Consider the following 27,887-nt stretch of genomic DNA (forward strand, 5'->3'; position numbering starts at 1 on the left):
AAACAGGGACCATGTCTGCAATAATTCCAAGCACAGTAGGTGCTTGATAAGTATTTATTGATTGAATAAATGAACACAGAGTTGGAAATTTATTCAGAGAGCAAAGGAAAATACTGAAGGATTTTTAGTAACAATTGCATTCAACTTTTCCTCCCCAATACCCATCTGAATTTTATACATTTTTAAGACCCATTCTAGTCATCACTACCACCACCACCACTGCCATCACAACCATGAGGGATTCCCAAATCACTGCTACCACATCAATCCCATTCTTCTCTGAACCACAGTGTTCATTACCTCTATTAGTCATTAATTAGTTCACTTTGTTCTGCTTTGGGACATTTTTAGCTATCTTAAACTATTTAGTTCCTCCGTACAGTTCTTTATTTGTTCAGATAAAAAATTACTCAGTATTTCCAATGAATTAGGACAGAAACTGGGAGCCAGATATCTTTGTAGCACCTCACAATTTAACATTATGGTGTACAAAGAGTAGATTATCAACGAATGTTTATCAAGAGATTGGCCATGCCGGGGTGTCAGAAAATCATAAAATTTAAGATGTCTACTTTTTTTTGTAAGATTTTTTACATGGTTAGAGGGACATTTGAGTAAAACAAATATTTTTAATATAAAAAACATTTCTAAGCTTACTCAAACAATAAATTTGGGGCATAACAATATATATATATATATATACACGATGTCTTAGGATAAATATCTGTGATATTAGACACTTAAAAATTGCTCTCAGTTTTGGAGAGCCTCAAAGTCACCTCACCTGTAAAATAGAAGTAGTCATATCTACGCTATTAAGTTGTTGCAAAGATTCAAGCAGATGATGTCTGTATACTGTGGGGCATCATCTCTAGCACATAGTAAGCAGTTAATAAATGTTGCTGACTAGATACAATAGTGTGGAGTTAGAGATGAGATGTGCTGTAACATGATCCATTATTATAGATAAAGCATTGACCAAGCCAAGGCCCTTGTGGTAGTTACATGAGATTTTGGACTTTGCAGAGAGCCGTTGGGATGGAATAAATGTATTTGCCCATGAGAAGGACATGAATTTTGGAGATGCAAGAATGGACTGCTATAGATTGAATGTATATATCCCACCCTCCCAGATTTTATGTGTTGAAACCCTAATTCCCCATGTGATGGTGTTTGGAATTCAAGCCTTTGAGAGGTAAATAGGTCATAAGGATGGTGCCCTCATAAATGGCATTAATGTCCTTATTTTTATTTATTTATTTATTTATTTATTTATTTATTTATTTATCTTTAGAAATGAATGGAGGACAGAGGGAGAGAAATATCAATGTATGGTTGCCTCTCATGCGACCCCTCCTGGAAACTGGCTAGCAACCCAGGCATGTGCCCTGACTGGGAATCAAACCGTGACCCTCTGGTTCTCAGGCCCATGCTCAATCTATTGAGCTACACCAGCCAGGGCTAATGTCCTTACTTTTAAAAGACACAAGAGAGAAGATTCTCTCTCCCCACCCCAACCACCCTTTCTCTCTGCCAAGTAAGGATAGAACCAGGGAGAAATCTCTCACGAGACACTGAATCTGCTGGTACTTGGGCTTGCCAGCCTCCAGAATTGTGAGAAATAAGCATTTGTTGTTTAAACCACCAGTCTATGGTATTTTTTATAGCAGTCCAAGCTGAGTAAGATATTGAGTATACAAAAGTGTGGAGTTACAGACAAGATGTGCTATAACATGTTTCATTATTACAGATAAAACATTGGCCAAGCCAAGGTCCCTAGATAAGACCATCAAATTGCAATTCTAACTCATTATGATAAAATGTGAATATAAATCAAGCATTTAAACCATCCAGCAGTAGTACTACCATGTAGGGAGAGCTACACTGTTAATATATGTCAGCCACTCATCTGTGTCATTTATCAGATTTTTTGGCATTTTTCTCTCACTCTCCACCAGAATATAGCATTGTTTTTTCTACCCTCTGTGAAGAAAAACAGAACATTTCAACACCCTACCATCACCAATATTTGTGCCTGACATAAGACAGAAGGAGAAGAAAAAAGTCTTTCTGATCCAAACAGCTCTGCATTTTCATGTTAGGCACATGTTGAATTTTTAATGATGCAAATAATCCATAAAAATTTACAAGCAATAATAATGGATAATGAAATTATTCATCACTTAACATGATGAAATTAATGACCACAACTCTATAAATTTTCTTGGGTGATTGATGGAGGGAATAAACCTGATTTTATTGCCCTTTTAATTAACTGCCAGAGCCTAAGCTACTGATAGGTCAGAGGGAGGGAAGCATTTGTGGGCAAACAAAAAAGACATTGTCTTCTTTAGATGGATGTAGACTAGAGCATCATTGAAAAACAGTGCAGTATGGATTCTACTCTCCCCATCATGGGAAAGGCAGTAAAGCTATATGGCAGTACTCAGGGGTCATGAAACTGTCCTATTATTTATGTAAATCAGGAAGCTATGAGGGGAAAGTTTAAAAGACTATTGGTTACTGAATTCTTATTCTCAACAAATTTACATGTCATGTGTTTTACTCTCTCAATTGTGTGTATGTATATGTATGTGTGTATATGTATATATATACATATATATACACACACAAACATATAAAATTGGTCTCATATTTGTCAGTTGCTCACAATATTGTGAAGCAGTCCCAGTAAGGCAGACCATTCTTTCTTCACCCAGACCTGCTTTCCAGGAATCAAGTGTAAATTGAGGTGTCAGACATGTTTCTTACATCAAGCCTTCTTGACTTTGGCTGACCTTATTCAACTGAGGCACATGATAGTGAACATTCATTCAACTCAGGTTCAATTCTTAGTTTATTAAATGACATGATTCATGTAAAAGCACTGAGAACAGTGATCAGCACATAGCAGGCACTCAGAGCTTTGTTATTAACATCATCCTTTACTGAGTGGGAAACTCCTACTAAGAATCACAATTATAGTAACTTTCAAATCCTCATTCCAAGAACCACTATTCCAATGCAGTCTTTAATGTATCAAAAACTAGAAAAGAGCTTGCCTATGGTCAGCATCTCAAAGAAACTGAGTAGTTACTCTTTCCTTCTTTCGAGAGACACCTAATATTTAGGGGAAACCTATAATTGGGTAACCAAGACCTGTCTATGTGTTCTTCTTTGTGAACCTTAATCAAAGGACTATTTTCTCTTTTTTGTATATAATTTTTATTTAGTTATTGTTCAAGTATAGTTTTCTGTCTTTTACTTCCATTCCAAGCCCATCCCCCCAGTGCTCCCCACCTCCCTCCCATTTCCAACCCCCTTAGTTGTTGTCCATGTGTCCTTTATACTAGTTCCTATAAATCCTTCCTCCTGCCAAAGGACTGTTTTCTATTTGTTGCACACTCTGAAAGAACTGTAGGCTCTACAGTGGTCCACAAACATAGCCAAGCAGCAAAACCACCATGGAAGATTAACATCCCCACTAGATAACATCACCATGTAAGTCCCCATTATTATAGCTACACCTCTTACCATTTATACAGTGTATGTTACAGGCACTATGTTAAATGCTTTTTGTGTTTTATTCCATCTAACCTCAAAATGACTTAGGAATTGAAAGTTTTCAGATAAGGAAACTAAGATCCAAAGAATTAAAATAGCCTCCCATGGTTATGCAACAAATATGTGGCAAAGAACAGAGTCTCAGCTGGCCTGGCACATTTGGAATATTTTATTTATGGTGAATGAAAATTATTCTAACTTTAGAACTGTTCAATAGCATGATCTCAAAGTTAATTATTCCACAAGTATTTGTGAAGTATCTAAAATGAGTAGGGCATTAGTCTAGGTAGAGATATAGCAGAGAACAGAGCAGACAAAATTCCTAGACTTCCACAGATGTAAGCCTCTATTGGAGGGAGATAAGCAACAAATAGACAAGAACAAAAGTAAAATAAATGTTAGATAACAGTAAGTGCTAAGGAGAAAAATAGAGTAGGAAGAACAGGGAGTGCAGCTAGGATGCCATTTTATGCAGGACACTCAGGGAAGGCATCACTGAAAAAGTAACTGGGCAGAGCCTAGAAGAAGCTGACATGGTGATTCATGCAGAATGTTGCAGAAGAGCATTTCAGACATAGGGAAAAGAATGTACAAAGATCCTGGGGTGGAAGTGTGCTTAGCTTTCTTGAAGAACATGGAAGAGATCAAAGTGGCTGGAGCTGAGTGAATGATAATGAAAGTGACAGGGTTAAAGGCAATGAAGGTCCAACTCATGTGGGCTCTTGGAAGCCATAGTGAATACTGTCATTTATTTTGATTGAGGTTGGCAAGCATTGGAGGGCTTTGAGTCGAGAAATGATCAGATCTGTCTTACATTTTAAAGGATCACTGCAGCTCCTTGGGGTTTGAAGGATACAGGGGAAATGTTGAAAAATAAGTTAGAAGGCTCTTATAATAAATCAAGGAAGAGATGATGGTGATGTGGGCCATGATGGGGTCAGTTGAGTGGTGGGAAGTGGTTGGATTCTGCCTATATTTTGAAGATAAAACAGATTTGCTGGAGTCACAGATGACTCCAAACTTTTGGCCAGAACAACTGGAAGGCTGGAGTGGCAAATTGCTGACCTGGGAAAGACTTCAGGAAGAACCAATTTGGATTTTGGGTAAGGAAGATTAAAGTCAAGTGTTAAACATATTAAGTTGGAGGTGCCTATTAGACATCATTAGTTGGTCAATGTAGACCAAGATTTCTCAAGCTCAGCACTATTGACTCTTCGAGATGGATAACTCTTTGTTTGGAGGGATTATCTTGTGCATTGTAGAACATTTAACAATATCTCTAGCCTCTATGTACTAGATGCAAGTAACATCATGCACACCCACCATTGTATGACAACCAAACCTGTCTTCGGATATTGCCAAAATATATCAGGCAAAAGGGTGCAAAACAACCCCCACTGAGAACACTCATGTAGACAAAAAACAGGTCTCTAGACTGTGACCTGGATGTGTTCATATTTAGAGAGAAGATGAAGACAAGCAACCAGAAGATTGAGGAGGCATTGCCAGTCAGGTAGAGGAAAACCAGGGAAAGGAACATATGCGTCACTTATTATGTGAATTATTCTACAATGATTCTATATAGTTATCTTGATAATTTTTTAAAAACCCTCTGCAAACAAGTCCATCAACTTGCGTAGAATTTGGTGCTAACTCATAACAACCCAGCTATACCAAATAAAGGTAGGTTTTTAAAATAACTTTAGTCATGTCCTTCTTCAAGAAAGCCTCCAAATTCAACCACTTGTATTTCTAATGGGCTTTTTCTAATACAGTCACCACCAGGACTCTGTCAATAACAATAGCTCACATTTAGTCAGCCAAGCTGTATCATGTATTCACTGTGCTAGTGCTTTTCCTTCATTTCATAATCTATTCTTTATAACAACACTATGAGGTAGGTATTTTGACTATCCCCAGTGTACAGATAAGGAGACTAAGGCTCAGAGAGGCTATAAGTCTTGCTCAGCATCTAAGAGATAAAGCCAAGATTCAAACCAGTCCATCTGACTTTACAGCCCACATTTCTAACCACAGCATCTTTAGATTTCCTCACAGGCTACACCTGGCTTCGTTTTCTGCCACTCAGTTTCCCAAGGTGCATCTCAACAAGGTGGAATGTTAAAAAGCAAAACAGAGTACTTGACAAGCAGCAGTGATGGGAATTGAGAGGCACCAGCAGCTAACAGGCTTCAAATGGATCTCAGAGCATACCTTGCTCCTATCTCCAAAACAGAAGAGAAGAAGGAAGGAAGGAAGGAAGGAAGGAAGGAAGGAAGGAAGGAAGGAAGGAAGGAAGGAAGGAAGGAAGGGAGGAAGGAAGGAGGGAAGGAAGGAGGGAAGGAAGGAGGGGAGGGAGGGAGGGAGGGAGGAAGGAAGGAAGGAAGGAAGGAAGGAAGGAAGGAAGGAAGGAAGGAAGGAAGGAAGGAAGGAAGCAGGCATGGTTCCTTTTATGAAAAATATGAAGAAAGAAAGAAAAGGCTCTATTGTAAAATGATAACATTTGTAAAGGCATTGGAAGCACTAAAAGATTTTAAAATTGCTATCTATCCAGGGAGCTAACATAGGCAGGTTTTGTTACTGTCAAATCCATAGCAAGTGAAGCAACCTAGTGCAAAGATTGAGAGACTGGCCCTGTGTTGGGCCTTTCAGATTCACTTTGTTGAGCACCCTCCTTTAACTTTATGTCTCCCCAGTATGAAGACAAGAAAAGTACATGGACCTTATAGGTAGAAGTGCATGGCAGAAATATCTGCCCACCTACTTTACCTGAGCAAAGGACATGAAACTGATTTCTATTGGGAGGGTGTGTGCAAGTTGGCATTGAAGGAAATTAAAGTTGATTCTGGCTATTATCAATTAGTGAGCCTTCAAATTTGTTATTTTGGAGTGAAAACCAAAGGCTAGTCATAAAGTGTAGGTTCCACCTGGGCCCAAGACTGTCTGGCCAGCAGAGTGATCTTATCTGCTAAACTCACACAGATGGAGTGCTGGGGCACAAATGATTTTTGGAAGCCTAGGAAACTACCTAAACCTCAACAACAAATGGATTAACTCTAAAATTAAGATAGCTGCAAATTCAGAAATAATATTGATTTGTCTTTTAAACGTAACCTATGTCTACTAATTGACTGCAACTCATTTAATGTGTATCCAGGTTTTCACACATATTTTACAAGGTGCCCTGGAGTATATTTAATATTATATGAGTGGCAGTCCCAAAGTAAGGGTAGCTAGACCCCGGGAGGACCCTGGTACAGTGCAAGGAGAGTCAGATTTGACTGGGAATGTGGATGAAACAGTGTGAGTATAACATGATCTGGTTGAGTAGTGGCGATAGTTCACCACATCCAAGATTTGTCACTTTTCAAGAACAACTCCCTGCCCCCTGTTGGGCTTCTGCCATGCACTTGGCAATGAGAGCACTTTCCTCAATGCTTTAAGAAAGCATCTCAGTCCTTATTGAAGGGCAGTTAGCCAGCTGGCCCATTCACCACTTCCCTTTGAGGATCCTGGCATTTGTGACCACTCCCAGTGATTTCTGATAAATGTTAAACAGGCAGAAAAAAGAACAAATCCAGAAGCCAGTCCTTGCAGGTAGAGACCAGCCTGGCTCAAAACAGTGGCCTCTGGGACCCCCACTCTGTGGGATAAGGGGAACCCAGCCCATAAAAGCAAAGCCAACAGCTCCCATAATTTCCTGTGTCAAAGGCAGTAGGGAGGTCTCACAGGATGGGGCTAACTGGTCAAAGTGGCAGCCAAAGCTCTGAATAGACATCCCTGAGCCTCCCTAGTGCTACCTTCGTGTGCCCACCACAGCTTGGATACCCACTCAGACAGAGCCACAAATGGTGGGGGAATTCAAATACTGCTAAGGTTGGCCTACTGCTTATTGCCTTCCATGTGGGAGGCTTGATCTGGAGCACCGTTTTTGTGGTTAGGGCTTCCCCTGGGAGCACTTGACCAGAAGTGGTTTGGGAGACATTGGCTGCTTGCCTTGGCTTTGGGACATGTTGATACTCTTGCTCATTAGGAGACCTAGACTGTGGCAGTGGCAGCCATAGCTGGCAAAATCAGGCCTCAGTCCAGTTCTCATACTATGGAGAGAGTGCCTCATTTGACATTGCAAACAGGGTGGTTGTTCTCTGAGGACATGTGAGCTAGAAACTGTTTTACAAAGCCAGTGAGGTCATTGGGCAGAGATTTATTGAGTGACTATAACAAATTTTTTGATTGTATGAAAGGACAATAAAATGTGTCTGGGATCTTAGGATATGCTATTTATTCTGAGGACTCCAGCTCAATCTACAGGACAGAGAATAGAACCAAGATGATGTAACTAAGAACCAGGTAAAGGCACTGCATCAGTTAGTTAATGCCATATAATAAGCCATCTCAAAACTGAATGGCTTAAAACCACAGTCATATATAGTCATTAATCACTTTTCTGCAGACTGATTGGGGTTGATTGATTCATGCCAGGCTTGGCTAGGTGGCTGTGCGTCAAGCTGTGGATATGGTTGGCCTTGGCTCCTCACAGTCAGGTGGGTTCTTTCCACACATTTTCTTCTGGCATTCAGGTCAAAGGGATAGCAGATACCCAAAGGAAGCTCTCTACTCATGGTGATGACACAGGAGCATGATAGCAAGCCTAGACATGCCAGCACATTTCAGCCTCTGCTTCCATCGCATCTGTTAATACCCTATTGGCCCAAGAAGTCACATGGGTAATTTCAAAATCAAGTTGTGGAGATATATACACTCTGCCCAGAGGAGGCCAAAGCAAGTAGTCACATAGACAAACCCAACATCAACAGGACAGGAAGAAAATTCTTCTCTTGGGGAAGGCAGGAAAGAGTGAATCTCTTTGAATAAAAATCTGATCTACCTGAAGACAAGGCCAGAGAAGAAGATAAGTGGGATGGGGTGAGAGGAAATGTTCCAGGCAGCCAAGAAGAAAGGAAATCCAAGAAAGTGAGATAAGTTCTCGTCACCTCCTTTGTATAGCTGCCTTTATCAAACCCAAATTTGGTTCCCAATTTTATTTTGCACAGACTCAGAAAACACAAATGTCATTGCTCAGATGGTTTTGAAAGCATCTCACATCTTGATGTTTGATTCTAGTTCTGGCACTTGGGCTAAGTTGTTTATGTATCCCTGAGGTGTCCCTGAATAATCATGGAGGGCTTATTGACGCTTAGGCTGGGAAGCATTTTCTCATCTAATTCTACCAAGAGAATGCTCAGAAGGAAGCACTATTAATATACCCATTTTGTAGGTAAGAAAATAGAGGCTGCAAGATATTCAGTCTGCTGCTCAGAATCACTAAGATAGAAAGTGGCACAGCTGGTTGTAGAACCCAGGCTGCCAGAGTCTAGACTCTTTTAATCCTGTGCTCCCTGGGTAATGTGAACTGCCCTTAACTAAGAACTCACATTGTACTCAGCATTTCCCTCATTTTATTGAGGGGCAGGCAGATAGGAAACCCTATAAAATAGATGCTGTTAATATGTCCATTTTATAGACCTGAAAAGTGAAACATAAGAGGCTAATAAATTTGCCTGAGATAGTTAAGCTATTAGAGGATAGAAACAAATTAGTCTGACTTCCAAATCCTTCCCCACTGCAGCACCCCCCATCATTTGTACGTGAAGGTCATGGCCAAAGTGATCTTTAGGGTTTCCTTCAATTCAGGCTGTTGTTGTGTGTCTCTACTGGCTGTTGTTTCTTCTTGGCTCATGCCCTTAGTGGAACTAGTTGGAATAACAGGGGTTTGCAATGCATTTTCTAATTCTCGTGGCCTGGGTCTTCTGAGACATCTTTGTCCTAGCTGACTATAGGGTGGCTTTTGTGTATCCATAAACCTTTTGGAGGCTACAAGGTGTCCTAAGGCTGATTCAAGTTCTAAAGACATAGTTAACCATAGGGCCTCCCAGTTGTTTATGAAAATCACAGGTTAGAAGCATAATAACCAACTCAGGTTATAAGAGCAATTATAGGAAAAAGTACAGTGCAGAAAATTAAATAGAAGGTGTTATGCTGACTCACAGAGAGGGGAAAGTGAATGAACATATTCCCAGCAACTTTTATAACTTTTTTTTTGGTCTGTCATGCAGTGAGCAATTCATTTTCTCTAGAATCTTTAGAAACTTGGAATAAACATGATTAGAGGAAGGCAGCTAGGTGATAAAAATGCAGGGGAGCCTCAGACTGGGAGACAGCCATCATCTCCAATAACAAAAAAACCTCACCTCCTTTCACAATGACAGAGCATATCTTAGAGCCTCTCTGTAAACTCCATTTCAGAGAAGGCAGCCCCAATGCTCAGGCCATGTGCTGTGCTGTCATCTATAATTAGCCTTTGACATACCCTCCTCCACTTCACCTCATCCCACAAACCCCAGGACACTCAACCTCAGATTCACTCCAGGCTACTCCACAGCACTACATTCCACCACACTCTCCCTAATCCCACACCATCCTGTTACTTAGCCTCAATCATGGGTTTCCCATTTGGATTTTAACCATGTGTACATTTTCTTATGTATCAACCTCCAGTGAAGTATACAATCTAAGCTCTCAGAGCAGGATAGAATCTAGAAATATCCAGATTCTAATGGGTTTCTTGTTTCCAGTCTGGCATGCATAGAGCTTGGAAGTCTTGCTTCTTGTCCTCACAGTAAGAAAATGGCTGAACAAACTGAAAATCAGTAGCTCGTCTTAGATACATCAGAGATTTTAGGTCACAGGGCAAACCAATGCCCCCAAATTAGACAGACAGGCAAGTACTAAGTATCATACCTGACTGAAGCAGAAACTGCTGCTTGAACCACACTGAGCTGCATTTACCCAGGACATCACATTTGGCTTCCACAAAAATTATAAGGTATGCTAAAAAGATAAAAAAAAAATACATTTGAAGAGGCAGAGTAAACATCAGAACCAGACTTAGCTATGGCAATGATGTTGGAATGATCAGACGGAATTTAAAACAACTATGGGTAATAAGAGAAGAGAAATGGAAACTCTGAGAAGGAATCAAAAAGAAATGCCGGAAATCAAATACCCATTATCTTGTCTTGATGACAAGAAATATATATTAACCCCAAATATACAGGTAAGCAAACTGAGACTGCCTGTGGCTTGTCAAAGTTCATGTATCTAAAGAGAAAATAAGAATTAATACACAATCTCTTGTATTTGAATGAAGTGTTGTATATGTTATTCTATCAGGCCTTCAATAGACACCTGGCACTGAGGTAAACATTAGAATATAGCAGTGAGCAAGATGGACTTGGTCCCTGCCTTTATGAAGTTCATAGTATAGCATTTACTTGAACTTCGTCTTTAACCATACCAAACAATGTCAGTCCATGATAATCAAGCATTGTTACAGTTAACTCTCAACTTGAAACTCATCTTCATGTATATATATGTGCCTGGAGGAATTCACAATTTAGTGAATTTATTTCTTCAGCAAATTCCCATTGAGCATGCCCCATTGCCAGGCACTGTGCTAGGTGCTGGGGATAAAACAATGAAGGAAACAGACAGAGATGCCTGCACTTGTGGAGTTTATATTCTAGCAAGAGAAGACAAAAAAAAAAGTACAGGTGATCATTGCTGGTCACTATATTTAAATATTCCACCCACCCTCCTGGCACTTTCTACTTCTCTGATTTATTTGTCTCTGTAGCAATTTATGATATACATAGGAGGTCTAGAAGATCTGGTTGGTGGTGAAGTGGACATGGGGCAAAGAGGAGAAAACAAGAATAATGTTTGGATGGCTGGCAATTCCTTTGACTAAGTTAGAGAAGCCTTAGAAGACCAGCTGGGAGGAAAGAAAGCTAAAGCTTAGGTTTATCCACATTTCATTTCAGATTCCTGGGGAGGGGACCTTCCTATGGGAATATCAAGTAGGCAAACCAGAGCCTTCATCTCTTTGCCTGACAGACAACCCAGTTTCTTCAAAGGAAACATCTCATTTATATAGATAAGAGGTAGTTTAGCTTTTCTAGTATATTAGAGGCCCCAAATCACATCCTATCAATTTGTTTGCATGAGACACACTGCTGGGACAATTGAGTCCCTTGGCATCGAATATCATGCAGTGTGTCTAAAATGCAGGCCAAGGTTTTGATGCAGTTATCTCCAGGCAATTATTAATTTTCTCTCTTAGTAATAGGACCAAGACATTTTCATTGCTTGAAATAACACTTTCCCTGTTAAAGCCCACAGTTAATTTTATGAACTAAACAAATTTAACACCCAGCTCACATGAGCCCTATACCTTGAATCCAGTCTCCATGGCATGAATTATGGCCTTATGCTGAGCATCACCATGGCAACTGATGACATCATCTCCCAAAACAGACCTGCACAAAATCCAGTTCTCCAAGGGTCCTTATTTGCAGAGAGTGGGTGTGCTCTTGGCTTACTGACATACACATTTGTAAATACCACTCTGTTGTCAAAGGTTTGCAGTGGCTGTTTACTGTCATTTGGGGAAGTATATTCCCTTTGTGGCAAATATTTTTTGTTCATGAGGGGGATGGGAGAAATTCTCATGAAAATTACAGTATTTGATTAGCAACATTTGTTGATAACATATGGTCTGAGGAGGCTTCCGCAAATAAGAGGCTTTAAATAGTAAACAGAGATGTGACTGCAATGAAGCAGATGCTCTCCAAACACACAGTATAAGGGTGCCTTGCCTGTGGATTTCTCCCTCCCTCCCCCCAGAGGATATTCCTCTCCCTTAGTTTCTCCCCCAGATCAAAGTGTTCATTTTCAAAGCAGTGGCGCTATGGAACAAGTTTGGAGAAATAATGTGCTGTGACTTTAAAAGTCATCTCAACCCCCCAAAATATGAATTATCTGCTACTCATGTTTATTATTTGGTATTAATAATGATGTAGTGTGACTAAGTGAGTCAGCCAGCTCAAGTGGATCTGGAAGCAGCATTTGGGCACCACGTGTCTGTAATACTGTGATACACAATCCCAAATTTTCCAGTGCGCCAAGAGTGCTAGAGAGAGAGCCCCATGAAGAATTACGAGCAGCAAACTGGATCGCCATGGCATGAGCTGTCCTTGTCAGTGTGTGTTTACAGTTCTTCTTTAGGGAGGCGCTCAGGCAAGCAGACTTCTAATCTGCTAATGAAAATAAAAGTGTTCGCATTAGACTGAGCCAGAGATTTAACTGTGTATAGTAGGGATTTGTATACTTTTTCTGGAAAGGACTAAAAAGTAAATATTTTAGGCTTGTTGGCCATATGGTCTCTGTCATAGCTACTAAACTCACTTTGAAACACAAAAGCAGCCTAGGCAATTTGTAAACACATGAGCATAGCCCTGTTCTAATAAAACTACATGTCAATTATGTTCATGTGTTGTAAAATAGTATTCTTTTTAATTATTTTCAGCCATTGAAAAATGTAAAAACCATTCTTAGCTCAAAATCCACACATAGGCAGGTAGTTGGCCAGACTTGGCCCACAGGGCATTACCAACCCTTGGTCTATAACCCTTAAAATGAAAGACATATTTTCTGTACTTTCTATAAGCTGGGTATTGAGTTGAATGATGTGTATGTAAGAGCTTTATCTCCCACTTATTCTTCCATGGACCCTCTAGGATCAGTACTATTCCTATTTCCAATTTACAGATGTAAAAGCCAAGGTACATACTCACACTTGGTAAGCATAATCATTTCTGCACAATGGCATCTCCTGAAGTAGAATATAAGGTCCATAAGGGTAGTGCTGGTATCTCGTTCACCTTAGTATATACAACAGCACTAACACAGTGATTAGCACATGGTAGACATTCAGGAAGTATTTTGTAAATGAAGGGAGAAGTGCAGGGCTAATTAGGTAAGATCCCTAAGCTGCAGAAGTCAGAGCTCCATTCAATGCATGTAGGTTATAGTAATACACATAGTACGTAGTGCATGGAGGCTAGTGAGCTGGACTCTTCATCTGTTTATTCACCACCCTCTTGCAAAGGGTATTTGATTTGGGTAGGACACACCTCCCATTACTTGTTTCTTCCTATTTAGAGGTTCCATCATGGGTGATGGCATTTCTATAGTCTGTGATTGTGTGCTGATGGCTGAAAGACCAAAAATAATAACAAGTTTATAACTTGGTCATCCTTTAGGGCATTATGCCTATCAGCATCCACATTGCTTCCAGCCTTTGGCCTTATCACTAACCACTCCTTGACCTTCAAGGACCTACACCTTGCTCTTCAGAGTGCTATCCTTCTGCTGTGTCTGCTGGATCTCCATGCATACTGCCAGATGCTGCATGCACTGCAGAGAACTGATGTGCTCCTAAGAAAATATCTGACCTCAAAGAGATGCAGCATATGGTTTGGTTTAAAAGAGGCAGTCACACCCTTGTTGATCTTGTGTGTCACTTCTCTCCAGTATCTCCTGTTTTTGGTGACACCGTCATTCTGAATTTGTTTGAATCTCTTCCCAGTCATTAAACAAATATTTGTTGTATGCCAGGCCCTATGTTGGATGCAGGAGATTTTTAAAAATTATGCTATGCTCCCTGCCCCAAGGTGTTCATCATCTAATGAGAGAGGCAGATACACACTCAAACTATACTGTAATACTGTGTTATGAGTTATTGAGAGGCAGAAAAGCTCTGTGGTTTAACCCATGCGCTTTGGGCTCAGAAACTAGGAGTTTAACTTCCAGTTCTGTGATCGCCTGAAACCCTGGCCCAGTTAGGGACCAAATCCTAGTTTCCAAATCCTAGTTTCTCCATTTATAAAGTGGAGGTAATAGCAGAATAGATCTTACAGAGCTCTCAGGAAGACTAAATGAGATAATCCATGAAGAGCACTCAGCCCAAGTCCTGGCAAACTGTAGACACCCAATAATTGGTGGTTATTTTTAACATTTTTGCAAGCTAGCTGTACAGTGTGAGTACAGTGATAGATAAGAGGTGAGTCACAGGAGGGGACATCTCATCCATTGTACTTCATCCACCTTTTCAGAGACAAATTAGTCAATCTTCCCAACCATCATTCTCTTCAAAGTATAATTTTATTTCAGCTCTAGAAAACTTCTAAGGGGTATTCATCTTAATAGCACAGTTAATGCACAGCTAAGGAAAAGAAATGAGCAGAGAAGGATGCAACAATGAGAAACAGACTCACTAATCAATGTGTGACCCCACTGAAAGGCCGAGGTTGATGCTTTCTCCACTGGCTAATTTGTCTGTAAGGTAGGTCATACTCTGTGACGTGTATTGAACATATGAGATAAATCCAAACTGAGAAGCTGGAGTAGCCAGAGACCTCGTCATTCTTGAAACAGAATTCTCCCTTTGAAGTACACAGGTTACTGATATTAACCTAAACAAGACACAGAGGAGTAAGTTGGTGGGATGTGTGAGGAACGCACATGGCGGCATGAGTAACAGTTTGGATTGTGGACACAGACTGCCATTTGGATTGTGGAGGCAGATTGCCATTTTCTGCCTCTCTGAGCCTCAGTTTTTCCATTTCTTTTTTTTCTAAGATTTTATTTATTTATTTTTAGAGAGAGGGGAAAAGAAGGATAAAGAGAGAGAGAAACATCAGTGTGTGGTTGCTTCTCATGTGGCCCCCACTAGGGACCTGGCCCACAACCCAGGCATGTGCCCTGACTGGGAATCGAACTAGTGACCCTTTGGTTCACAGCCCGCACTCATCCCACTGAGCTACACCAGCCAGGGTAGTTTTTCCATTTCTTATGGGGGTATAATTTCCATTATACTATGGGGGTATAATTGTAAGCCTTTCACAGGATGATCAAGATAAAAATGTATGTATGACTGTATAACATTTTTGAATAGGAGTTTGTGCCTTGCACATGGTAATCTCTGAACAACTATTCAGAGCTAATAGGTCTTTCCATAGCTGAAAAAAGACAGAGTAGACATTTTCATGAAGCTTTTACCTGAAGGGGAGAGTAATAGGGAGAAGAAGGTTGCTAATAATTAAACCTCCATGACTCCTAAAAATAGAGAGTATTGACAAAAAGAAGCCAGGAGTGGTTTTCAGAGTTCAATGACTGTAGCCAGGGGCACAAGTTTCAAGTCAACAGTAATGGCAGCCAGCCTCTGCTGCAGCCCACCCTCAATCCAGACGAAACAGACTCAAGGGGCACTGAACTAAGAACCTAACTTACGGGCTTGTAATTCATGTAACTGCACAAGCACCACACTCAGAGAGGACCTAAATTGGGTGGAATTTTCTGCTGTTACCATCTTTAAATTCTTGATAATTTTATCTTTGAACTTGTGTTTGTAAGTGAAGTTCAGTGAAACAACGGAACATGCATTTGAGCAAAAGAAATGCTCAGAGAAAGGAAAATGCTTTATATCTTGGTACCTTGAATGGCACTTTTTCATGCTTTTGTGAATAAGAAGCCCCACATTTCATTTTGCAATGAAAATGACATACCCAGTTCTGATTAGACTACAGACTTTCTCTTATTGCCTGCTCCACTGGGCCTGGTTACCATTTTGAAATCTGATGGATAAATTGGGATTCTCTAGTGACCTAAGAACTTGATGTAAGTCAAGGGTCATGGTAGGAAGCCAAAAGCACAGCTGCAGACCTGGTAGACAAGAAAAGCAACTCAGCATCCAAGAGGACAATTGTGGTCAGGATAGTGTCCAGCAGCTTGAATTCCATCCAACTGACAGCGTCTAGGCCACCTCACCTTGCCTCACAGTCTGGGTCATGTTGAATGCCTTATGGGCTGAAAATGTCTGGTAGCAACAGGGGTTCAGGGAAACTGGGTTACTGCCTACTAAGTAGACTAAAAAATCCATATAAACCAGGTCCAGGGAAAGTATCTTGGGAATGTTGTATGGGGGAGTCCTGGGGCACTGGGATCAAGACCTCTTTGTAGCTTAGTGTTAAAGTGTCTCATTCAAGAATTATTTTGGGCCCTGGCTGGTGTAGCTCAGTGGATTTCATGTGGGACTGCAAACCAAAGGATCACACTTTGATTCCCAGTCAGGTCACATACCTGGGTGGAAGGCTAGTGCCCAGCAGGGGACACACAAGAGGAGCCACACATTGATATTTCTCTCCCTCTCTCCTTCCCTTCCCCTTTAAAGATAAATAAATAAAATCTAAAAAAAAAAGAATTTTTTGGTTTCCAACAGGAATATTCCTCATCTCTATTACCAAACATGATAAATGCCCAAGGAGATTAATAGCACAATTAATGATAAATACAAAATTAATGCTCAAGTTTTTGCCAATATTGCTAGTCATTAATAGTGCTTATTATTGATAATCGTGACAATAATAGAAGCAGGAGCTGTAAATTAGGAATTAAGAAATTTGGGTTCTAGCCCAACTTTGTTGCAATTCACTGGCATAAAATACACAGATCTTGAATTTTTTTCTCAGCTTTTTCCTCTGTGAAATAGGGATAATAATAGCTGTTTTACAAATTAGCTTGTGTTGAAGGAAGGGTAATATCTGTCTTGCTTGCCCAGCAAAGGGACAAACTTAGTAGGTGCTTAATAGGTATGCGTTGCATAGATAATACACAATATGAGTGATCATCACTATTATGAGACTACATCTTACATATCCTTATTCGGGAAAGGAAGGCAGCCAAAATTTATTGTGTTCCCTTCCTGTTTCAAGCCTGCTACTGTTTCCTCTGTGAAGTGAACTTATTTCATAGTCGAACAAACTGACATACAGGGACAAAAATTAAGTTGCCTCACATCCTACAGTTTGTAAGTGACTAACCAGGATTTGGACTAAAGATATATAGTTCAAAACTCTTGTCATATCACCTTTGCTAGGACAAAGATTGCCCTATCTTAAGGGCTTCCTGCAATTGCTGATGATGAGTCACTTAAGAGTTTCTACCTATATATCTCACATTTTGCTGTTGTGTTTGAAACCTGTAGCTTCTTATTCTATCTCATGTCCTCTTCCATTCTCTGTTGTGATTGGTATGCTTCCTCATGATTCTTGCACACACAGACCCTTATAAATCTGGGATCCCCTTCCCCATATAGTTCTGCTGCTCTCTTGTCAACTTTCTAGAGCCAGCATGTTTTTGAGTTTATTTGAGTGCAACAGTGAGATTATAAGTCAGATTTTCATCATTTACAAAAAGATAAATGCAAACAACCAACAAACACAGAGGAAAATATTCAAACCTGCTATTAGTAAAAAAAAAAAAAAATGCCCATGAAAATAACCATGACAAAATAGGTCAGAAGACAATGAATAGGGACACCAATGTGGGCAAAGCGCTATGATTTGCACACTCTCATTCCCAGATAGCAGGAAGATAGCTTTGTGGAAAGCATTTTGGGAATAGGTGTCCCAAGCCCTGAAAGTATTTACTGATGAGCACAGTTCCTGCAGCATTGTAAGAACACCATCATGTTTGTTGACACATAAAGAAATGATTTCCCACCTAGGTTACTGACCCAGGGAAATAATCAGAGATGAGATCAAGAAGTAATGTCTATCCCAGTCTCAATAATAGAAAAAATGATTAAATAAATTATAATGGATCCATAAGGTACAATATTAAAGAGTCATTAAAAATAATATTTAATGAGCCCTGGCTGGTGTAGCTCAGTGGATTGAGCGCAGGTCTGCAAACCAGAGGAGCGCGGTTCAATTCCCAGTCAGAGCACATGCCTGGGTTGCAGGCCAGTTCCCTGCAGGCCAGTTCCCAGCAGGGGACACACTAGAGGCAACCATACATTGATGTTTCTCTCCCTCTCTCCTTTACCTCTAAAGATAAATGAATGAATATAAAAAATAATAATATTTAATGAATATTTTACAATATGGAAATTGGCCATGATAGAAAGCAAAATGAATAAACATCTCTATATAAAGCTTCGTCTATTCACATATCCTGGTTTTGTGAAATAATATATATTTGGCATCATTTGTTCATTCAACAAAATGTATTAAGTATGTCCTATGTGCTAAGCACTGTGCTAAGTACTGGGTATGCAATATAAACAAACTACAGTCTCTGTGCTTATGGAACTTACAGAATAATAGGGGTTTAGCTATTTAACAACCATACAAAACAATAATTAAAAAACCAATGATTGCTAGGGCAGAAAATTAAATAATATGTTTGAGACTTTAACACTGGAGCCAAACTTACAGTGGAAGATTATAGGACATGTTCTCTAGGAAAGTGATGTTTAAGTTGAGCCCATAAGAGGTAGGCAAGAGAAGAGTAAGGTGGGAAGAAGCATTGCCAACAGAAGGAACCATGCATGCAACAGCACTGAGGTGGCCCGATCAGATTGGCTATGACACTGGATCAGATAAATGGAAACCATACTAAGGGGTCTGGATGGCATTCTGTGTGAAATGGAACAGGTGCCATGGAAGGGTTTAGGGAAGGGGCTTAATGCAATCCAGTGGCACTTCAGGAGATCACACTGATTTCAGGCATGGAATGAATGGAAACAACCCTGCAAGAATAATGGAGAGTGAATGAAGAGGCCACATTAGGGGCTCATGTCAGCCCAGCCTGGCACTCTACCCAAATGTTAAAGCCAGGCTTTCCTATGAGGTGATCTAAGGCTCAGATGCCCATAGACCATGAGTGGGGAAGGGAATTTTCCACACTACTCCTTTCTTTAATGACAGGGCCGAGCTTCATCCCTCTTCTATTCGACTCATACCTGTATGCCTAAAGAAAGGGAGCTCCTCACCACCCCACTACCCGTTACTACTGAAGTCTCATTCTAAAGTCAGGTATTAGCTCAGACCAAATGGAGCCCTATCTCAAAATCTAAAACTGTAGCTTCCAAGAGCTAGGGACTCCAAGGACACAGGAAAATATTTATTAGTGATTATCTGGGAATAGTTTATAGCAAATGTATGGGTGAAAATTCTCACCAACTTGATTTCATGCTACCTCCTCATGATTCCTTCTAGTGCTCTGTGAGGATCCATGGCAACTTTCTGAGCATCTGTCTTGCATTTGCCTACCACATTAATTAACACTTTTTGTCACTCTGGCAGCTTTGGAGTGGAAGAGAGGAGGATGTGACAGCCAACAATGCCTCGGGTTAACACTGCTTTAACCCGACCCAGGAAGAAGGCAGCTAAGTTTAGTATTGTCAAGGCAGAGTTCTCCACGCTGACCTCTCTCATTCTATCCACAGCTGGGGCACCCAGGGTGACTTCTCCACAACCCATGCACTGCCTGCTGTGAAGGTGAAGCTGTTCACAGAGAGCACAGGCGTCCTGGCCTTGGAGGACAAGGAACTTGGACGGGTAAGCGCTTCCCATCGCAATGGGTATTCATCACAAGTTGCTCCAAAGCGTGGATGTTTGCGGGTCCCAGGAGACAGCATTGCACAGACCTGAAAGACATGGCTTTGTAATCTAAGTCCCAGGCTCCACTCCACATTGAGCGAAGCAAGCAAGTTCTTCAACCTCTCCAAGCCATAGCTTCCCCTCTTCAAATCTGGTTCTCCATAGTGCACACTGCACATGGAGAGCAGCTGCTCTTGAGAAGAGCAGCCCTTCTCAAACTGTCAAACCCATACACCTTTTAGAGCAAAGAGTTCCGATGCCCTTTACTCTCCTGAAGTGAAATTCCTAGAGAATTTAACAAACCAACCCACCTAACAATCTTTACATCAACACAATGTAATATGAAGGGGAAATAAATGGAAATTAATGAATAATAATATAATTTCAAAATGTGAAGCTCTGGGCATGACTGCACTAGGCAATATAAAGAAGTCCCATATGGAGAATCACCGTGACAGGGACAGCCACAAAATCTGCTGTGGATGTTAGTGACTCAAAACCTTGATTATCAGGAAACTGATTTCTTGAATCAATAAACATATCTTGGTAACAAAATTTTCTTCATTTTCCTGGGAAAGTGCCCAAAATACTTTGAGTGTATGTATAAAAATATTTAGGATCTAGACTCAGTCAGTTATAGACAAGTTTTTCCATCTCCGTTCATATTCAGTGGGGATATTCAAAAGTCTGGTGGGATGCAGGACAATTCCTTATTGGAGAAAATTATCTCACACCTTTTCTGGATGAGTAGTATCCCTGGGCCCTACCCATTCTACACCAACAGAGCCCAGCACCAATTATTTTTTTCAGCCAAACAATCTTCCCCCTAATTTGTGAGTACCACTGGGATAATAAAGGCATTTCTTCTCTCATCTCAGTTATTGATGCTGCAGCAGAAAACCAGTAGTCTATTCAGAGTAAGTTAGCTAGCTTGAAGAGATTCCGTCAACCCACACTGCTTATGATAAAATCTGAGCTCTAAAGTACAGCCTACAACAACTTTGGGTTGTCCGGCTTCTACCCACCTCCTCAACCCATTTGCTGCCACTATGGCCCATATTCTTAGCCAAATTTCAGCCCCCCAAATAAATCCAATGGTTTCCCACCACAGGGGCTTTCTCTCTTACCTGGAGCACTGGCCCCACCTCCCAAATCTTTGAAAGGCTCCCTCTTTATAAATGCCCCATCCTCCTTCATTTGCTACCATAGCCCACTGTTCACATCCTCCAGTGAACCTACCATCCGTGGGAGAAAGAGAAGGTTTTACAGAAATTTTGGCCTCTGCATTATTCCCCACCAGACTGTTAAAGCACCATGGAGAGAGAAACCTAAACTATTTTATTCACCACTCCACCCATCCCCAGAGCCCAGCACATAGACTGTCACACTTCATTTCATATCTGTTGAATGTATAATCACTTCTGAAAGCTGTGTAACTTTAGCCAAGACATTTAACTTCTCTGGTCCTCTGATACTTTATGTAGAGAATAAGAGAATGCTCTAAGACAAACACACAAGTGCACACATGTAGCAATGCCAGCAAGAACATATGAACCGTGATTTCTCCTTACTTCCTTTGTCTCTTTACTTCCTTATTTTGGCTTCATCCATAGAACTGACCTGGAATCATATTACTAGGACCCATGCCACAGATGGAAGTAAAACACTAAGTAAACAAGACTAATAGCAAAAAAAAAAAATGCTCCCCTCTCCCCCAAAAAGGAGGGGGATGAAAGAAAGAAGACATTTAGTGTTTTCTTTGAAAAATTACAACTACTCATTTTTGTCCCTAGGGAAAAAGAGAGACACAGATGGAGAAGTAGCCTGCTTTTTATTTTTCTTCAAATTTCTTTTTCCACAAAGAATCATGCCAAGAATAGTGAGAGTCTCAAAGAAGTAGGATATTAATGTTAGAAGAGACAAGTTTGGGAACACTCAACATGGGTCCACAGAGGGCTCCATTTGCAAGTGGTGGGGAGATATGTGGATTTTTCTGGACTCACTAGTTCAAAGCTTTACCAGCTTCTCAAGGCTGTTTCCACTCAGAAAAGTTAAAACCACTGGGCTAGTCAAACCTTTTCATGTAAACATGAAAAAACTGATTCCTAAAGAAGGCATGAAAATTGTTCAGAGCTATCTAGTTCACTGGAGCCCATGCATTGCTGTCCATTTACCATTGGCCAGGTCACTGTCCTTAAGGACTTTGTGTGCAGCCCCTTATTCAGTCTTCACCATGACCCTGATGAAGCAGTTTTTACTCCTTCCATACAGGTGAGCACCCTGGGTCCAGAGGTGGTAACTTACCAGTAATGTTGCCTGGTCTCCAGGGTAATTTTTACTACCCCCCAGTGTCCTAGGCAAAAATAAAACCCTCAGCTCTGTGGCCAAGAGCTTGCCACAGCCCTCACACAGCCATTCTTTTCTTAATTAATCATTCTTTTCTTTTATATATTCCCCCAGATATTAGTTTGCACTTATTCCTGCTGAAGAAACTTTCCAATTGCAATGCAGCTGACTTGCCTGGCCCTTGTGCCAGCCAGGGTGCCCTCTGCTGGCAGCACCTCCACAGGCAGCAGCTGGGTGAGAGTAAGTGGTTTTTTTTAAGGTGAAGCCGTTCCTTGGAGCCCTCAGGAGAGTGTTTACATGCTTGCTGCAAGTCTTCTCAAGCTTAGCAGGACACAGCCACATTTAAAATCTTAGTGCTTTGTTCATTTATTCAACAATATTAATTTGTTCTGTCTTTATGATGTTTCATTGTTATTAAGCTTTCTAATTAAAAAAAAATCCATGCATGCTGTAAAAAAAAGAAAATGAATATGTTTGAAACCATTGATCCCTTTGGCTTCACCATAGTATCTTTGCCCAATGAAAACAACCTTGCTTTCAGTTTATTAGTGTATTCTTCCCCAAATAGTCCATGCATGCACAAGAAAAGCATATACAAGCATATGTGTATATATCCCTCTTTTTAAAAAAGGAGAGCACAATAGGAAGTTACTGTATTCATACTGCTCTGCACTTTGAAATATCAGTCTATTTGAAGATTAATCCGTATCAGCCCATATTGGCTTCCCTCCTGTTTTCATAGCTGCCTAGTATTCCACTGTATGGATGCCTCAAAATCTATTCAGGTTGTTTCCCATCTTTAGCGGGATAAACAATGCTTCAGTAAATAATCTTCAATTTATTTCTTTGCACATATGTGTGTGTGTATGTATAGGATAAATGTCAAAAAACACTTTGCTGAATGAAATTTGAATTTTGATAGATAATGCCAAATTATCCCCTAAAGAGTAGTATCACCAACTTATACTTCTACGAGAGGCATGAGAGTGACTATTACCCAACACCCATGCTTACAGTGCAAAATTATCAAATTTTTATGCAGTGAATGTGACTGTGGGCCCATTGTGTTCTGTCATTTGTGCTCTGCACAGAGCAAACAGAAATAGTGACAAGCAAAAATTCCTAACCTCAAAAAACTTAAAGGACAAAGACATAAAAACTGGAATGTACAGTACAGTGTGGTTCAAGACACCTAGGAAGCACATAGTGAGGGGACACAGTGAAGTCTGGGAGGCTGGGATGCCTTTCCAGCATGGGGACGCAGAGATAGGGTGAGATGAACGAGGTAAAGGCTCAGGGTGAGACAGTCCCCTCATAGGACCTGCCTGCACGTCCAGGTAACTAAGAGAAGCTGGGGCTGGCTGCCGCAGCTTACTACACAGGGTGGGTTGTGTTCCCACATCAGCATCACCACATCAAAGCCCAGCACACATGGGCCTCGGCTGAGATGACAAAGTGCTTGATTAGCAGCCTGGAATGTCCAGATGAGGTGTCTGGACTGCACAGGGCTTATGTGTACCCGGAAGGACCCTAATAATTCAGCAAGGTTGACACATACAAAGGAATCGTCGACCTGTCAGGAGGGTGGGGATAAAGATGGAGAAGAAATGCAGTGACCTCATCTCCCCATCTACCCAGTGAGGAGGTCTCCCCAGGGAGCCACCATGTGGCGGAAGAAGTCTTTGTAGAGAGGCCAGCAATGAGCTGAGGCCATTTGCATTGGAGAACGGACACCATATTGCCCGTGGGAAACATGCCCAGAACCCATATGGTGGGAGGCCTGTTAACGAGCTCCTGGTGCCCAGAGCGACACTCCCATTTACATTGCCAAAGAGGCAGGAGCAGAAGGAGGCCCAGGGCTTGGCCTGCTGCCTTCAGGCCCTGGCTGGGGCTCCTACTATCTGCCCCTCCTCTTCCTTGCTTCCCAGCACATCATCCCCACCTCACTTCTTCAGGCAGCATGAACTCAGGAGAGTGGGTCAGCTTCCCTGGGATCAGCAGCCCAGCCTCTCCATCTCTCCAAGGCTCGGGTCTCAGGATATGGAGGGTGAAACGGGTGGCATAGGGATAGCATTCTCTCTCTCTCTTTGTAATTCTCACCTGAGGATATGTTTATTAACTTCGGAGAGAGAGGAGGGGACAAATAGAGATAGAAAGAGAAACATCAATGTGAGAGAGAAACATCAATCGGTTTCTTCCCATATGTGCTTCAACTGAACTGGGGATAAAATCCTCAATCTTTTGGCGTATGGGTAGATGCTCCACCAACTGAGCCAGCCAGCCAGCCAGGGTGGGACACCATTCGCTGGAGAAAGGGAGAGGTCTCTACCACCCAAGGGCACCCTGTCTCCTCATTTAATTCTAGCCTCATACAGCATATCAAAGTTTGCTAGTGATGGTTAACTAAATTTATACATTTAATGATAGAATTTTAAGTAAAATTAACCTTCATGAAATGAACAAATGGCCTCAAAAGATTACTACAGAAGAGCTCTGATTTGAAGATAGTACTAATATTGCAAGCCTGGCAAGCAACACAAAAATGGTGGAGCTGACCCCAGCGCTGCTCCCAAGAGTTCTGCCACCCACCCATGAGACAAAAGCAATCCAGGGTGATCAGATAGGGTCAGGCAGCAGTCAAGATGCTATAAAATTATTCACAAGCATATTTAAGAAACAGACTTACATCCACTATCATTAATGATTAGTCTAGCCATTAATATATATGGTATAATGTAGCTCATAAGAAATCAAAGCCACCACAATTAGCAAAATTCTTAAAATATATATTTTTTATCTTTAGCCCATCTTTTTAACACTTCTGTATTTGTGTATGTTTTGTGATATATGTAATTAATGTTAAAACAAAGTAAACACAAAATATAAAATATATCTGAGTATATATTTTTACAGATATTTATATATAGGCCTACCTTGTTTTATTGCAGTTCACAGATAATGCCTTTTTTAAAACAAATTGAAGGTTTCTGGCAACTTTGCATCAAGCAAATCTACCAGTGCCATTCTTCCAACATGCTCCGGTGATCATTACCATTTTTTAGCAATAAAGTATTTTATAGTTAAGGTATGTACACCTTTTTTGACATAATCCTATTATATACTTAATAGACTGTAGTATAGTATAAACATAACTTTTAGATACAAAGAGAAACCCAGATCTTTGTGTAACTTACTTTATTGTGATACTTGCTTTATTGCCATGATCTAAAACTGAACTCATATATCTCTGAAGTCTGCCTGTATTTATATTGATGTGCTTTTTCATTGATAGTGAGATGGTTATAGATACTAAGCTAATTACTCAAAAATATTTTACTGAAGTCAGTCTCTTATGTTTCAATCACATCATAAGACATTATGAGGACTCTAATTTGTCTTTAGCAAAAATACACAAATTTTCTTTCACCAGAGAGAGGGGATTCAATGGGAAAACAAAGGAAGGGTCAAGTTTGAATCAGAAAAGGTGAAAAATCAGGACAAGTGCAGCATATGAAAATGGGTTGATTTTGCTTTTATGCCACACACAGTCTTTTCCTCTTCTCCAAGCTCTTGTTCCAAAATCACCCAGGAAACCATATGCTTCTGCCCATCATGCACAGGTCAAGCTTGCATGATGGCAGTGAAGCCGAGGCAGCATCTGGAAGACCTGAGTGTCCACCCAGAGACTCTGAGCCCCTCCCACCCCCAACCAGAAGTGAAAGAAGCCCAGGAAAAGAGCCTACACCTGGAGAAAATAGGTGCTTTGAAAATAAAGCCAAAGCAACAGTCAATACACCAAAGTATATGGCCATTGCAAAAGCAAATCTCAACAAGCCCAGCTTCTGTTGTACCTATATTTAGTTTGCGTGCCCATGGTTTAAAGGATTTTCCAAATACCACTCTTCCTGAGTGCATGTTCCCCAGGTCACATGTGGCTCCTGAAAACTCCTTCATCTCAAAGGCAGAGTGGATTTACCGAATTCTCCTCTCACAACCTCTGAGGCAATGGGAACAGATGCAGAAGTCCCAAATCAGAGCACCATGTCTGAAGCACCCTGACAAAAAGCAGCCTCCAAGAGCTGGTACTTCTTCAGTTGTGTGTGCTTCATCTGGGCCAGGACAGAGTTGCCCAAGTGACACATAAAAAGTGCAGGTGAAATCAGGTTGAGATGCGCGACTGTCAGCAAGTCCCTTCCTTCCCTTCTCTAAATGACACATTTCTTATCTATCAAATAAGGTCCCTCCCATCTTCTCCTGCAGCCTCTGAGGGATTTTTTTTCCTCCTGAAATGGTGGAAGGAATCCATCTAAATGGAAAAGAGTGAATTAGAAGTGCCCTCTTGTATATAAAGATGTTTCTTCCTTTCATACCTCCATCTTCTCTTATAAAGAGAACGGTTGTTGGAGAACATTCCCTGTTCTGGGTTACTGTAGTACTTCCGAACTTTGGAAAAGTACAAAGCAGGATCACAGAAACCACAATTCTCCCTTTTACAGAATTAGCCAGGGAGAGAGATAAGGGAGCAGACAACACCATTTCTATCCTCAGGCCTGGCTACCTGGCAGGAGGAGCCTCATTTGGTAGGTGGAGCCTTGGATTTGAGACACCCAAGATTCCAGTTCATGTAACTTCCTTCCGTCTGGCTATGCGACCTGGACAATCTGCTATACTTCTCAACAGCAAAGGTTCCCATCTGCAATAACATGCCCATAACAGTGTTTCTATTTCCTGGCTAAAATGGTCATCTTTTTTTCCCAACAGGTTATACTCCACCCCACCCCGAACAGCCCCAAACAGTCAGAGTGGCACAAAATGGCAGTCTCCAAAAACTGCCCTGATCAAGACCTCAAAATCAAACTTGCTGTCCGAATGGATAAACCTCAAAATATGAAGCACTCTGGGTAAGTGTTTCCTCTTTGAGTGGCCATTTTGGACACACCTCCATTTATTTATTAAAATTTTTTTAAAATAGAAAAACTGATATTCAGTGAACGGCATGCAAAGAAATACAAAGGATTCATGTAAGGTTATTAAAATACTTTGATATTTATAGTCATCCTTCAGTATCCATGGAAAATTGGGCCCAGGACCACCCGCAGAGACAGTGGCATAGTATTTGCATGTAACCTAGGTACATCCTCCCATATACTTTAAATTATTTCTAGATTACTGGTAATTCTTAATACAATGTAAATGCTGGGTGAATAGTTGTTACACTGTATTGTTTAAGGAATGATAATATTGTCTAGAGAGGAAAAAAGTCTGTACATGTTCAGTACAGACTCAGTCATCTAGGCCTAACTACATGGTACACATCAACAACAATATACCATTTTTAGAATATTTTTATCATAGTTAGTTGAATGCTAGGGCCAGCTGTACTACAAGCTTCCTCAGTTCTTAAGGTCACTATATTTGCATGCATGCTGTCAAGATAGAATAATTTTCTTCTTCTTCTTCTGCAACAGGGTTCCCAGTGCAATTCAATACCTTACTAGAAGCATTCTGGCTGTTCCTGGTTTAGAAGGTTTTATTGGCTTCATATTTCTTTTCAAAAGCATTCAGATCTTTCAGACTCTATGAATCACTCTCTTGCACCTTCATTAACAACCACACACAGGAGGTGTGAGC

At 40.8% G+C, this 27,887-nt stretch overlaps 1 protein-coding gene across 2 annotated transcripts in view; it reads left to right on the forward strand.

Annotated features, from left to right (window-relative positions):
• CADPS (calcium dependent secretion activator) overlaps positions 1–27,887 on the forward strand; it is a 452,323-nt gene that overhangs the window by 250,836 nt on the left and 173,600 nt on the right. For both annotated transcript variants that reach the window (XM_053668933.1, XM_053668932.1), the window contains exons 7-8: positions 19,757–19,868; positions 27,018–27,157. In XM_053668933.1, the coding sequence (XP_053524908.1) occupies positions 19,757–19,868; positions 27,018–27,157 (252 nt within the window). The remainder of the gene's footprint in view (positions 1–19,756; positions 19,869–27,017; positions 27,158–27,887) is intronic.

Source organism: Artibeus jamaicensis, unplaced genomic scaffold, assembly GCF_021234435.1.
Source record: "Artibeus jamaicensis isolate MK-2021 breed Jamaican fruit bat unplaced genomic scaffold, CSHL_Jam_final contig_519, whole genome shotgun sequence".
NCBI lineage: Eukaryota > Metazoa > Chordata > Mammalia > Chiroptera > Phyllostomidae > Artibeus > Artibeus jamaicensis.